Below are 14,897 nucleotides of genomic sequence, written 5' to 3' on the forward strand. Positions count from 1 at the left end.
AAGAAGCTGTGGTCCATTTATACAATGGAATATTACTCAGTTATCAGAAAGAATGAGTTCTCAACATTTGCTGCAACATGGACGGCACTGGAGGAGATAATGCTAAGTGAAATAAGTCAAGCAGAGAAAGACAATTATCATATGATTTCTCTCATCTATGGAACATAAGAACTAGGAGGATCGGTAGGGGAAGAAAGGGATAAAGAAAAGGGGGGTAATCAGAAGGGGGAATGAAGCATGAGAGAGTATGGACTCTGAGAAACAAACTGAGGGCTTCAGAGGGGAGGGGGTGGGGGAATGGGATAGACTGGTGATGGGTAGTAAGGAGGGTACGTATTGCATGGTGCACTGGGTGTTATACGCAACTAATGAATCATCGAACTTTACATCAGAAACCAGGGATGTACTGTATGGTGACTAACGTAATAAAAAAAAACATTAAAAAAAAAAGTTAAAAATAGCGCTACCCTACAACCCAGCAGTTACATTACTAGGTATTTATCCAAAGGATACAAACACAGTGATTCAAAGGGGCACCTGCATCCCAATGTTTATAGCAGGAATGTGCACAATAGCCAAACTATGGAAAAAGCCCAGATGTCCATCGACAGGTGAATAGATAAAAAAAGATGTGGTATATATATATGAAATGGAATATTAGTCATCAAAAAGAATGAAATCTTACCATTTGCAACAACATGGATGGAACTAGAGGGTACTATGATAAGTGAAATAAGAGAAAAGCAAATACCATATGATTTACTCATATGTGGAATTTAAGAAATAAAACATGAACACAGGGGAAAGGAAGGAAAAATAAGATGAAAATTGAGAGGGAGGCAAATGATAAGAGACACTCTAGGAAACAAACTGAGGATTGCTGGAGTTGAGGTGGGTGGAGGGGGAAGGGATAACTTAGTGATGAGCATTAAGAAGGGCACTTGATGTAATGAGCACTGGGTGTTATATGCAATTGATGAATCACTGAACTCTACCTCTGAAACAAGAAAGAAAGAAGAGAAAAGGAAAGAAAAGAAAAGGAAAGGGAAGAAAGAAGGAAAGGAAAGGAAAGGAAAGGAAAGGAAAGGAAAGGAAGGAAGGAAGGAAGGAAGGAAGGAAGGAAAGAAAGAAAGAAAGAAAGAAAGAAAGAAAGAAAGAAAGAGAAAGAAAGCGAGGGGATGGAAAAGCATTTATCAGGCTAACAGACACAAAAGAAAGCCTGAGCAGCCATACTTATAACAGATACACTAGATTTTAACCAAATACTGTAATAAGGGATGAAGAAGAGCACTATTTCATAATAAAGGGGTCTATCCAACAAGAACATCTAACAATTGTAAATATTTATATGCTCAACATGGGAGCACCCAAATACATAAAACAATAACAAACATACAGGAACTCTTTGATAATAGTACAATAATAGTAGGGGATGTTAACACCCCACTTATATCAATGGACAGATCATCTAAGCAGAAAATCAAAAGTAAGCAGTGGCTTTGAATGACACACTGGACCAGATAGACTTAACAGATAAATGCAGAACTTTCCATCCTAAAGCAACAGAATATACACTCTTTTCAAGGGCACTTGGGACATTCTCTAGAATAGATTACATACTAGGTCACAAATCAGGCCTCAACAAATACAAAAATGTGAGATCATACCATGCATATTTTCAGACCACAACACCCTGAAATTTGAAGTCAACCACAAGAAAAAGATTTGGAAAGACCACAAATATATGGTAGTTAAATAACATACTACTCAAGAATGAATGGGTCAACCAGGAAATCAAAGAAGAAATTTTAAAAATATATGGAAACCAACAGAAATGAAAACACAATGGTTCACAACCTTTGGGACGCAGCAAAAGTGGTCCTAAGAGGGAAGTGTATGGCAATACAGGGCTACCTCAAGAAGCAAGAAAAGTCTCAAACAACTTAACTTTACACCTGAAGGAGCTAGAAAAAGAACAGTAAATGAAGCCAAAAGCCAGAAGAAGAAGGGAAATAATAAAGATTATAGCAGAAATAAATGATATAGAGACTAAAAAACAATAGAACAGATTAATGAAACTGGGAGCTGGTTCTCTGAAAAAATTAATAAAATCGATAAACCCCTAGCCAGACCTATCAAAAAGAAAAGAAAAAGGACCCAAATAAATAAAATCACAAATGAGAGAGGAGAAATAACACCAAGAAATACAAACAATTATAAGAGAATGTTATGAAAGATTATATGCCAACAAATCAGACAACTTAGAAGAAATTGGTAAATTCCTAGAAACATAAAAACTACCAAAACTGAAACAGGAAGAAAGAGAATACTTGAACAGACTTATAACCAGCAAAGAAATTGAATCAGTAATGAAAAATCTCCCAACAAACAAAAGTCCAGGGCCAGATGGCTTCCCAGTGGAATTCTATCAAACATTTAATACCAATTAATACCTATTATTCTCAAACTATTCCAAAGAATAGAAGTGGAAGGAAAACTTCGAAACTCATTCTAAGAGGCCAGCATTATCCTGATTCCAAAGCCAGATAAATACTCTACCAAAAAAGAGAAAGAGGTACAGGCCAAAATCTCTGATGAACATGGATGAAAAAATTCTCAACAAAATACTAGCAAACTGAATCCAACAATACATTAAAAGAATCTTTCACCACAATCAAGTGGGATTTATTCCTAGGCTGTAAGTTGGTTCAATATTCACAAATCAATCAACGTGATAAATCACATTACTAAAAAAAAAAAAAAAGGATAAGAACCATATGATCCTTTCAACAGATGCAGAAAAAGCATTTGACAACGTACAACATCTATTCATGATAAAAGCCCTCAACAAAATAGGTTTACAAGGAATATACCTCAACATGATAAAGGCCATATATGGAAAACCCACTGCTAATATCATCCTCAATGGGGAAAAACTGAGAACTTTTCCTCTATGGTCAGGAACATGACAGGGACGTCCACTCTCACCACTGTTGCTTAACATAGTACTGGAAGTCCTAGCCTCAAAGATCAGACAATTCAAAGAAATAAAAGGCATCTAAATTGGTAAGGAAGAAGTCAAACATTCGTTATCTGCAGGTGACAGGATACTCTATACAGAAAACCGAAAAGGCTCCACCAAAAACTTGCCAGAACTGATACATGAACTCAGTAAAATTGCAGAATACAAAATAGCTATACAGAAGTCTGTTGCATTCCTATACACCAATAATAAAGCAGCAGAAAGAGAAATCAAGGAATCAAACCCATTTACAATTGTACCAAAAACCATAAGATACCTAGGAATAAACCTAACAAAAGAGGTAAAGGACCTGTACTCTAAAAACTATAAAACACTTAGATAAAAAGCTTCTGCCCAGTGAAGGAAACAATCAGCAAAACTCAAAGGCAACCTACAGAAATGGAGAAGATATTTGCAAATGACATATCTGATAAAGAGTTACTATCCAAAATATACAAAGGACTTATAAAATAACACCCCCCCAAAATTAATTATCTATTTAAAAAATGGGGAGAAGACATGAATAGACCTTTCTCCAAAGAATACATACAGATGGCTCACCGACACATGAAAAGATACTCAACACCACTTATCATCAAGGAAATGCAAATCAAAGATACAATGAAATACCTCAGAATGGCTAAAATTGACAACACAGGCAACAAGAGGTATTGATGAGGATGCAGAGAAAGGGGAACCCTCTTACACTGTTGGTGGAAATGCAAACTGGTGCAGCCACTCTGGAAAATAGTATGAAGTTTCCACAAAAAGTTAAAAATAGAGCTACCTATGACCCAGCAATTGCACTACTAGGTATTTATCCAATGGATACAAAAATAGTGATTTGAAGGAGCACATGCATTGTGACGGTTATAGCAGATTATTAACAACAGCAAACTATGGAAAGAGCCCAAATGTCCATCAACTGATGAATGGTTAAAGAAGATGTGGTATATGTATACACAATGGAATATTACTTAGTCGTCAAAAGGAATGAAATCTTGCCATTTGCAACAACATGGATGGAGCTAGGGTGTATTATGCAAGCGAAATAAGCCAGTTAGAGAAAGACAAATACCATATGATTTCACTCATATGTACAATTTAAGAAAGAAAACAGACAAATATAGAGGAAGGGAAGAAAAAAAAAGAGGGAGACAAATTGTAAGAGACTGTAGAGAACAAACTGAGGGTCAACTGGAGGGGAGGTGGACCAGGGATGGACTAAATGGGTGATGGGTATTAAGGAAAGCTATTGTTACGATGAGCACTGGGTGTTATATATAAGTGATGAATCACTAAATTCTACTCCTAAAACCAATATTATACTATATGTTAGCTAACTAGAATTTAAATAAATATTTGAAACAAAAAAAAGATGTGATAATATATATACCACGGAATATTAGTCATAAAAAACAATTAAATCTTGCCATTTGCAAGCATGTGGATGGAGCTAGAGAGTATTATGCTAAGTGAAATAAGTCAGTCAGAGAAAGACAAATACCATATGGTTTCACTCATATGTGGAATTTTTGAAACAAATTAACATGGGGGGGGGGAGAGAAAGGTCAACCCAGAAACAGACTCTTAATTATAGAGAACAAATTGATGGTTACTGGCGGGGCGGGGAGGGGGGTGGTGGGGATTAAGGAGTGCACTTGTGATGAGCACCAGGTGTTGTATGTAAGTGATGAATCACTAATTCTATAAAACCAGTATTACACTGTATGATAAGTAACTGGAATTTAAATAAAAATCTGTAGGTGAAAAAAATGAAGCATTCTCATCTCAGTAGCAACAAGCAACTTTGCATTTATGAAGGCCAGCCAAACTCTACATTCATTTTGTGGAAGACTGACTTTCTTTGTATAGTTAACTCTTCAATAGCGTTTTTGTATAACCAAGTAATACAAAAAAGACATAAGACATATATTATGAATTGCTATAATATTCTAGTGCTTATTTATGAAGTACAGTAACTGATGCACTGCTGAAAAGGAAGAAAAATACAGTGATAACTCATGCATAAGGAATTGATTTTTACGTAGTAAGAGTTTTTCCATGCACTATAGTTTTTCCATTTTTCTTACACTAAGTAAATTTTATGGTTTAGATAACTAACCATTCATATGAACAAAGATCTAGGAATCTATTAGGTTTAAAAGAAAAGAGAAAGTGGGCAAATAAGAATTAAATACACAAAGGAAAAAAAAATCAGTTCCAGAGAACAATTATATTTCTTTTAAAAGTAACATGAATAAAATGTCCATGGATCAAGAGAGACTGGATGGACCTCTGGACACCCAAACACTTCTGTGAAGGAAGAAAGGTCTTGAATCACAAAGCTGTGCTTTTGTGCAAAAAAACAAAGCCAGTTAGCCCTTTTCCATATCCACTTTCTATTTTGGCAAGTGCAAGAAAGCAGAAAATAGCCTTTACCATCAAGAAGATTCTACCTCTCCCATCTCCCAGGGCTGTAAAGAGTTCTCTGTAGAGACACAAAAACCAGAGATGTCTTCTCCATGTTACAGGTTGGAGCCTCCTTCGCAGCTCAAGGCAAAGGGCATTAGAGTCTATACTCCAGTACCTGGGGGCCTTTCATGGGGCACTTGAAGTGAGACACCTGAGTGATGAGTCCGAGTTACAAAAATCAGAGTCATTACTTTCTGTTCATAATTTCTATGCTACCAATTATATCATGATTAAGACACCAACTGAATGTGCTACTTGTGAAAATGTAAATGCTTATAACCACTTCTCTAGGCTGATCACAGGGGGCTAAAAAACGAAACCTTTAAATTTTTCCCAACTAGGAAATTCCATAATTACATGGGCTATTTCACACCCGTGTGCAAGCTGCAAACATTTTATCCTTGTTTTACCATGTGCTCATATCAACTATATAATAATTTCATCTAGAATTTTGCCTGACTGGCAATCTACTCAACTCCAAATCCTTTAAATACTTCACATTTTCTTTTTTTCTTTAACTATCTCATTTAATCCTCACAAGCACCTTTTGATATAGATCCCCTTACCCTCTTTTTACAGTTGAGGATACTGAGTCCCAGAACAATGAAATAACTTGTTTAAGATCACACAGCTATGAACTGTTAGAGCTTTATAGAGCTTTTAATTAATCTTAAAATATCTGACAATAGTTAATAGGCTTTGGGCCTCTGAAGTTTTAAAAATATCACTCCGAAACCTAAAAATTTAAAGACTAGAATACACAATGACTTAGCTACATCAACAGTCAAATCTGCGCACATACCTCACTGAAAAGGCTTCCATTAACATAGGAAATCCAGAGTTTCCAGAAGTTCGGCAGCTGACTTAAAACAAGCTTGGTCAACTTTTCCACAAATGCCACCCGGTGAGGAGTCTTGTATCTCCATGCTAAGGGGGTAAAAGTACTGTGAATATACTTTGAATGAAGAATAAAAAACGGTTTGAACGTATTACTGCTCTTCCACCTAAAAATGTGTCCCACTTTGGCTGTAGAGCTTTAATTTGCTGAGAGACCAATATTTATTTTTCCACATCACATTACCAAAGCCTGACAGCACAGAGAATACACTTTAAGAATACACACAGAATACCCTGGGGTTCTCCAAGGGGTGTGGCAGGTGGGGGGGGGGAGTGGCAGACTGGTCAGGAGGACACAGCAGGAGAAGCAAGGAGGATGCTTTGGGTTTTCAACCTTGTCTTCAGGATGTTCTACTTCTCTTCAAAAGTCATGTCTTCAAACAGCAAAGTAAGGCAAAGACAGGGCAAGGCCAATTAGCCTTAAATTGGAGGCAAATATCAACCAGTTAGAAATGCCACTATATACGTAGTGAAAGTTCAATAATGAAACAAGTGATCATAAAGGAAAGTATTCAAGTATAATCATATAATGAATAACTCTTCCCATAACAAAGAAATTTAAGAAAAAATAAAAATACTGATGCCTCTTAGATTACATATCATTTAATGCAGTTATAGTAAGTGGGAAATAAGGTCTTATAGATTTCTTATGGAAATAAGTTCATAGGAATAAAAACAGATTAGTAATTCAGTGAGCATTAATCACTTCCAATTTCTTTCCTTTTCTTTTATCACATTCTTTCCTGTTTCCTCCTTCCTCCATGCCCTCCTTCCCAGCCCTGCTGTTCTGTTTCACAGTTTCCAGCAGGAGCAGGGCAGAGGCATTCCTACTGTCCAATTCACAGCAATGATCAGGAGAACTTCTGGGGTCAACTTCCAACTTCTATTCAGCAATTTCAAAAAAAGGTCAGATAAGGGAACTTCCATTAACTCCTTCATCAACTACCAGCTTCCTTTCAAAATACTCCTAGGCAAAAAGTTCTGTTGCTGTAATTACTGTTGTTATTCTAGTGGGCAAGGGTGGATTTTATTTATTTTAAAATGTTTCATAATAATCTAAAAAGACAACATATGGTTAGAAAAGAAAACTTAAAAGGTATATAGAAGAAAGTCTACCTCCCATCTCCATTCCCCATTTGCCTAGTTCCCAACTGCAACCATAAGAAACCACTGTTATTACAGTTGTTTGTGATTCTAACATGTCTTTTACATACACAAGCAAATATAAATACATATTCTCTCCCCACCGAAATGTTCTTTCATACAAATGAAAGTATCAAACACACCCTTTTGACACTTGGCCTTTTTTCATTTAATAACGGATCCTGAAGTTTTTCCCTATTCGTCCATAAAATGTTCCTATTTTTCCCCACAGCTACACAGTACAACTGACCCTTGAATAATACAGAGGTTAGCAATATTGACCCACTGCACAGTCAAAAATCCATGAATAACTTCTAAGTCCCCCAAAACTGAACTACTAACAGCCTACTGTTGACCAGGAAACTTACCAATTACATAATGCAGTTGATTAATACATATTTTATATACGTATTATATACTGTACTCTTACAACAATACTTTTCTAATTTTTTTCAGTATTTCTAGGCTACATGGTTCATCTGAGAGTTTTTTCAAATTGTTGCAGATATCCAAAAGACTTTCCAATATATTTATTGAACAAAATCCATGTATGAGTAGACCTGCATAGTTCAAACCAGTGCGGTTCAAGGGTCAACTGTAGTTCATATTTTGTATGTATCATAATTTAAAAAAAATCCCTTTATAATGGACAAGACTGTTTCCAATGTTTTGTAGTTAAAATTAGTGCTGCAAAATAAACAAAATAAAATAATAAAATAACATAACATAAGTGCTGTAATCAATAACTCTGTACCTACAACATTTAGCACATGTAGAAGTATCAGTATAGAATAAATTCTCAGAACAAGAATTGCTGCGTTCAACAGTACACGGAGTTGGGGCTTTATTAAGTATTATTAAATTGACCTCTATGGGGATTCTTTACACACCCACCAGCAACACACATAAACACACAGAAGCTTCCTTATAATCTCACCAATGAACAAACCGAACACACAAAATTCCAAACAGTAAAAATCTGGGGACTTTGCCAACTGCTATCCCATTGTAGTGTTACATGGCCTTTTAAATTTGTATTGTAAGTGAGGCTGAGTGCCTACCTTCACATATTTAAGAGCATTCAGACTTCTAATCTGTGGACTATAGACCCTTTTTATCTATTAGGTATATTAGCCCTTTGTCCATGAGTTGTGGGGAAAAGCTTTAAATTCAGTTGTCACATATGTGAAAGGCATGGTTCTATATTTAGGGGTACACTGTAAACTTGTCTATTTGGCCAATATTTACTAAGCGTCCACTGTGTGCTAATCCTGTGGCTACACTAACGTCTGTTTAAGGTGCTCGCTACTAATCCTGACTGAGCAGGGCAGGTCTCTGCCTTCAAGGAGCCTACAGCTGAACAGACAATCAATGAAAGGAGTCCTAATGACAATGTGACATGAGCCTAATGAGATTAGAGGTATTTTTCATCTGGAGACAGAGCTAAAGCAGACAAACTAAATACAGGTAAGCACTGTTTTCCAAATGGCATGCAGTACCCTACATAGCATAGGCCACAGCTCAGTGTATGATGGGCCAATGACAAGGTAAGAAATAGGACAAGAAAATCTAAAAACTAAAGCACTGAAAGACCTGGCTCATGTGGTAGCAAGTAGACTCTTACATGACCCCTTTCCCTAAATAAGTGTTTCAAAGGTCTGAGCTCCTCCAGGCAGCTATATTTACAACGATTTATATAACCCTATTGTGGGCAACTCATCTAATATCCTTATCTCATATATGCTTTGAAAAGCTTTTTTTGCTGGGAAATTAAAGTGAAAACACCCTATGGTGAACCAAGTCTCTATTGGATCTGAAGCTGGAGAAGCACTTTGAGTAGCCTGGCTTATTGCATATCCACGTAGTCTACATATATGGTCTCACAGATCAGTCTGTCATGGGGAATGCCTCCGCTCCAAGGACAAATAAGGAACATTGCCTTTTCACCAATGTAAAGGAAAATTTCGTTTTAAAAAACACAAAATAAATTAAATTCAGATTCTCTCTTGTTAAATCCATTAATTAATAAGTATTCTAATAGAAGTGATTTTATGATAGGAAAAGTAGTTGGACAAATATAAATAAAAACATTACAAAACAATCCCATAAGGCTTCCAAAAACATTTCGTCAGCTGAATCTTTTTATGACCCAGTAACTGGTAAAATTATTTTGTCTAAGTTCACTATAGTACAGAGTGATAATAGAGCAGCTAAATAATATTACCAAATAATCATACTGAGGTGGGAGTTCTGCAATTACTTAATGTGTTGGCACTCAATCATCAAGGTTCTTGGAAAACAGACAGGTCCCTGCAGTCTCCTGCCCAGTGACAGGGAATAATTTTTAGTCTCATATTTTATTTGATCTTTTTATTACTAATGGATTCTTTATACCTATGTATATATATGTATGTAATGAGAGTCCTATTTACCCATTCCTTCTACATCTACTTCATCCAAATTCTGATCATTATTTGAAAATGGTTTTCGGTTTTATTTCCTTACTGAATCCAACATGTCTTAGTTAAATTCCCATATGCTATTATCAGTTACAGAAAAACTTCAAGAGTTATTTCCTAAAACTGATGAAAAGAACTATTTACTATAAGCAATATTCCTCAATGTTTCCATTTCAAGTAGTAATTTTAAGGAAATCAAACATGTATTTTACTTCTACTTCTGGCATACTGGAATAATAAGGATTAGATTCAACCTCCAGTTATAAACAACTAGAAAATTGGGGGTGGGGAGAGATAATATAAACTCTTTCAGACACTGGACAACAGGCAGCATAGGACCGTTTCTCAAGGGAAGGGAAATGTATGGTGAGCCCACAATTGCCATGGCTTTCTGTCTACAGACAATTTCTAGGCAACACGGATAAAAGCAAGCATAACCTAAACAGAGTTCCATGGCCTTTCTGAGCTGGAAGGAAGAAGACGGAAGTGACTAGAAAATGCAGGAAAGAGTTCCAGAAAGGAGGGAAGACTTACATAGGAAAAAAGCTCCAAAAATCTTCCTAAGAGTCCTCCTGAGTCTTTGCCGGGAACTAGGGCCTGCATATATGGAGTGAAACTTCACAAAGCCAGGCAAAGAACAACCAGGGAATTGTAAGGTAAACAATTCCCAGAAATAATACAGGGCAGGGAGACCTCCTAGCTCTGAACAGCCTCAGGAACAGTCCTCATCAATTACTTGGGCCATTTAGTACAGACCCAAAAGATCATGCTCAGGAGGAGGGCTAAAGTACCCCCAGAATGAAGGCTACTCTAGAGCTGCTCTAGCAAACCAGTGAGAGCTTTGAAGGCTCACCCTTGCCCGTCGTGAACTGATAAGACAAAGTCTAGCATTCCTTACGGAGACAACAAAACTCAGACACTCAACACTGAACATTCACATGATGAGCGGGGAAATATGGACCATGACCAGAAGCCAAGAGAAAAAATTGTCAATAGTAACAAATCTAGAAATGACAGAGATGACCGAACTCACCAATAAGGACGTTGCTCAGATATTTAAAGGAAAACATAAAAATAATGAGGACGGAAAGGTAAGATATTTAAAAGAACCAAGTGGAATTTCTAGAGATGAAAAATACAGCATCTGGAATTTTCAGGTTAACACTGCAGATAAAAGATCACAGAAGTTGAAGGCATAGCAACTGACTCTATAATGAAGCAGAGTGGAAAACTGGGGGGAAGGGGGGAATGGGAAACAGTGATCTATGAGATAATCTATTGGCCTAACATACATGTAATCGAAGTCCCAGAAAAGGAAGTAGAATAGAAAAATACTTGAGAAAATTGTGGCCCAAAATTTTCTAAATTTGATGAAAATTTCCAGAATTCATAAAATAGATCCAAGAAGTTTGGCAAATCCCAGGCAGGATAAATTTGAACTGTTCAAGATGATATAGTTCATTTAAAGTCAAGACTCAAGAGTAGTTTCTAATTGATTTAAGCCTGTTAGCATGTCAACTGATGGTAGTAAATTACTTAAGGAGTGGGGTGGAGGGTTTTTTGACCTGACATATTATCCTACTAATTCAAAGAAGGAAGTATTGTTTAAAAACTCAGGTGGGCTGCACTCCAGAGTCAGATCCTGGAGGCCATATTTGCTTAGAGGGCTGTATTTGCTTAGAGGGCTACAATACACCACAGTATACAGAACCAAGTAATTCTGTTCTTATACTATTTATATTAGTTTGATGGGCTTGGTAGGAAATAGGAATAGGACAAGAAGGAACACTGAGCCCTCCATTTGGTACAAATGAATCATCTACTTTTAAGGTGTTCTTATGATGGACATTCATTCATATTTATTAATGAAATCTTAGAAAAAGCCCTACTCCAATACTTGCAATAACATAAAATACTTTAAAATAAATTTTAGAAGTATTTAATATAAAGTAAGATATTTCTATTACCCTATTTGGATTTCTTTCTTTCTCTCTTTCTCTCTCTCTCTTTCTTTTTTAAAGATTTTATTTTTAAGTGATCTCTACACCCAATATGGGGCTTGAACTCACAACCCCAAGATCAAGAGCTGAATGCTCTACCAACTGAGCCATCCATGCATCCCATACTATTTGGATTTCTTAGATCTGTTATTGAGGTTATAAACAACCAGTGACTAATAGCATTTAATTGGTACCCAAATGCATTATAACCAATAATTTTGTATCTCACACAGGTAAATAAACAATAGGTAAATATCAACTTTAGAAAGTTAAGAAATGTAACATAGTTATAATTCGAGATGCTTTATTCTCAGGAAAAATGATTAGCAATTAATATATTATTAACCCTTCTTTCCAAAGCAAATTTTAAAATGTATAAAAGAGGTGTTTCTTTGTACTGACTATAGAGATTATTTTGTTACAAATTTCTTCTTAAAGAAATTCTCACAAAATATTTTCTGTGGCATATTTTTAAAAAGTCAATCATAGGAAAAATAAAACTAGACTTTATGTATGTTGAGTAAACATTCACCTATGAAGGTTGGTAATACTTCGCAGCAGTAACACAACTAATTAGGAAAATTTCCAAGAGAAAATGTGTGAAATTGCACAAGTACAAATTCAAAAGACAAAGTGGGGGATGGAGAGAGATACTTACTGTCATCTCGACCAGACTGAAAGCTGCTGCCCCTCTTCAGTGATGCCGTCTGACTAAGATGACCCAACACTAAGGGACGGGTATCATTATCCAGATCCAACATGGGACTGTGAAGGCCTGGAGCACCTAGAAGAGAGGTGACATTTCCATATATTCCATATATTCTTACTTAGTTGATTTAATGGGCTGCTTCTCTGAGTTATTTCTTCCTCAATTGTTCCATTCTTTTAAATAAAACATTTACCAAGCAAAATAAAAACTATTTTCTCTAAATAGCTTTTAAAAGTCATTCCCACTGTGACAGATTCACAGGATTCAATCCATTACTCTGGCTTATTACAGAGATGTAACAAACTGTGAGAGAAACTTATGTATCAATTTAGAATGAATGTTCAGCAAAACTGGCAGGGGCAAGGGTGGGGGGAGGTCTACAAACCGAAAAACTGGGATGAGGAATCCTTTTTTTGAAAAACAACTTGACACTTGGAAGTCAGAGTTCTGACTCTCTCTCAATGGAGCAGCCTTACAGCACAATCTGACTTTCCCTTAAAATTTAAATCCCCAAGGGGCGTCTGGGTGGCTCAGTTGGTTAGGTGTCTGCCTTCGGCTCAGGTCATGATCCCGGGGTCCTGGGATCGAGCCCATGTCAGGCTCCTTGCTCAGCGGGGAGTTTGCTTCTCCCTCTCCTCCCCACTCGTGCTCTCTTTTGTTATTTCTGTCTCTCTCTCTCTCTCAAATAAAAAAATAAATAAATAAAATTTAAATCCCCAAATCCTATAATTTCTTTGTTTGGGATGTGGGATTTGATTCCCTCTTTCTATTCCTGATGCCAGCCGCCTAATTTGGATCCTTTTCACCTCACACTGTTAATATTCCAGAAGTCTAACATTTTAACTACTGTCTAGAAATTCTCTTTATTGTCTGGATTAGATATCACTGAAACAGTGCTTTCTTGATTCTCGGAAGCCTTCCACAAAACCCTCAGAAATCCAGTCCAAATTATCCTAGGAAACAGGAAACATTTCTTTCTAAAATGGATTTCAAGAGTTACTTGTACTTCATGTTGCTGAGTCAGTAAGACGTTGGCTTTATGTTGTAAACTTTGCCTCGTCAGTCTCCAGGGGCGCCTCCCACCGCCACTCTGAGCTCTTTAGCTGAGCATCCAAAGAGCTTCAAAACAAACTAAATTCAACAGAGTATTTGCCATGCATAGGACACTTACATATTCTCCCTAGGAAAATGTATCTTACATTTTTCTGCCTTATTTCCTATCCTCTCCACCTGAAAGGACTTCCCTATCCTTTCTCTCCACCCACTTAAACTCTCACCCTTAAAAATGCAACCAGAATTACAGTCATGAAGTCAGTCATTACTCCATGAAGTCACCTCTTACTCTTCCAACTCAAAGAGTTACCTATCTTCTCGGCCTTCTGACACCAGTGAAAAGTTGATTTGACATTCTGCCTTCCATTATTCATTAACAGTCAATCTTCTCCTACCTCCAAATCAACATACTATCTTCTCAGGTTTAAGAGTTAAATATTGTATCTCTGTCCACAATTACTGGACCTTCTGCAAATAACTCCCTCAATATATACTGAGTGACTGATACTAAATTACTCAATAAGAACTCTATTCCTTCTTTTATAACTTAATAGAATAAAAGCATATAGATTTGTTTTCAGACACAAAAAATAAAACACATCCCTGCCACTGATAATATTAGTTATTCAATAACACCAAACAAGTATTTATTGAGTACCTCCTATGGCCAGGAACTGTAGGCCCTGAATATAAGGTGATGAATAATAGATAAGGCTCTGCTCCTAAGGTATTTACATTCTGGTAGTAGAGGCAGAAAATAAAGCAATAAATAAATAAATAAATAAAATACAGTAAAAATATGCTATTGAGAACCTGCTTTCAGGAGCTCCTCCTATCATGAGCCACTTAACATGATACAATATAAGGTGTCTCACAAATTCTACTAAGGTAGGATTTGTAGAAATAGAAATTAAATCATTTGGACAGATTTTTTAGTGGAACAGAATTTTACTGTAGACATATGATGTGCTAAATGCTTCATTTACATGCATCTCTACTTGGGAAAACACCAAGATACGATTTGTGTAATTCCATAATTTAAAACAACGAACTATTTGTTAAAACAACAAAATAAATGATATGTGATACAGAGTATGAAAATACAAACAATGAAGAAATAGTATTTTTATAATTGATTT

At 36.2% G+C, this 14,897-nt stretch overlaps 1 protein-coding gene across 2 annotated transcripts in view; it reads right to left on the minus strand.

The window, feature by feature from the left end:
- EXOC2 (exocyst complex component 2) overlaps positions 1-14,897 on the minus strand; it is a 252,325-nt gene that overhangs the window by 120,801 nt on the left and 116,627 nt on the right. For both annotated transcript variants that reach the window (XM_040644984.1, XM_040644983.1), the window contains 2 exons: positions 12,655-12,780; positions 6,300-6,424 (listed from right to left, as the gene is read on the minus strand). In XM_040644984.1, the coding sequence (XP_040500918.1) occupies positions 6,300-6,424; positions 12,655-12,780 (251 nt within the window). The remainder of the gene's footprint in view (positions 1-6,299; positions 6,425-12,654; positions 12,781-14,897) is intronic.

This window comes from Ursus maritimus, unplaced genomic scaffold (assembly GCF_017311325.1).
Source record: "Ursus maritimus isolate PB19 unplaced genomic scaffold, ASM1731132v1 scaffold_30, whole genome shotgun sequence".
Lineage (NCBI taxonomy): Eukaryota > Metazoa > Chordata > Mammalia > Carnivora > Ursidae > Ursus > Ursus maritimus.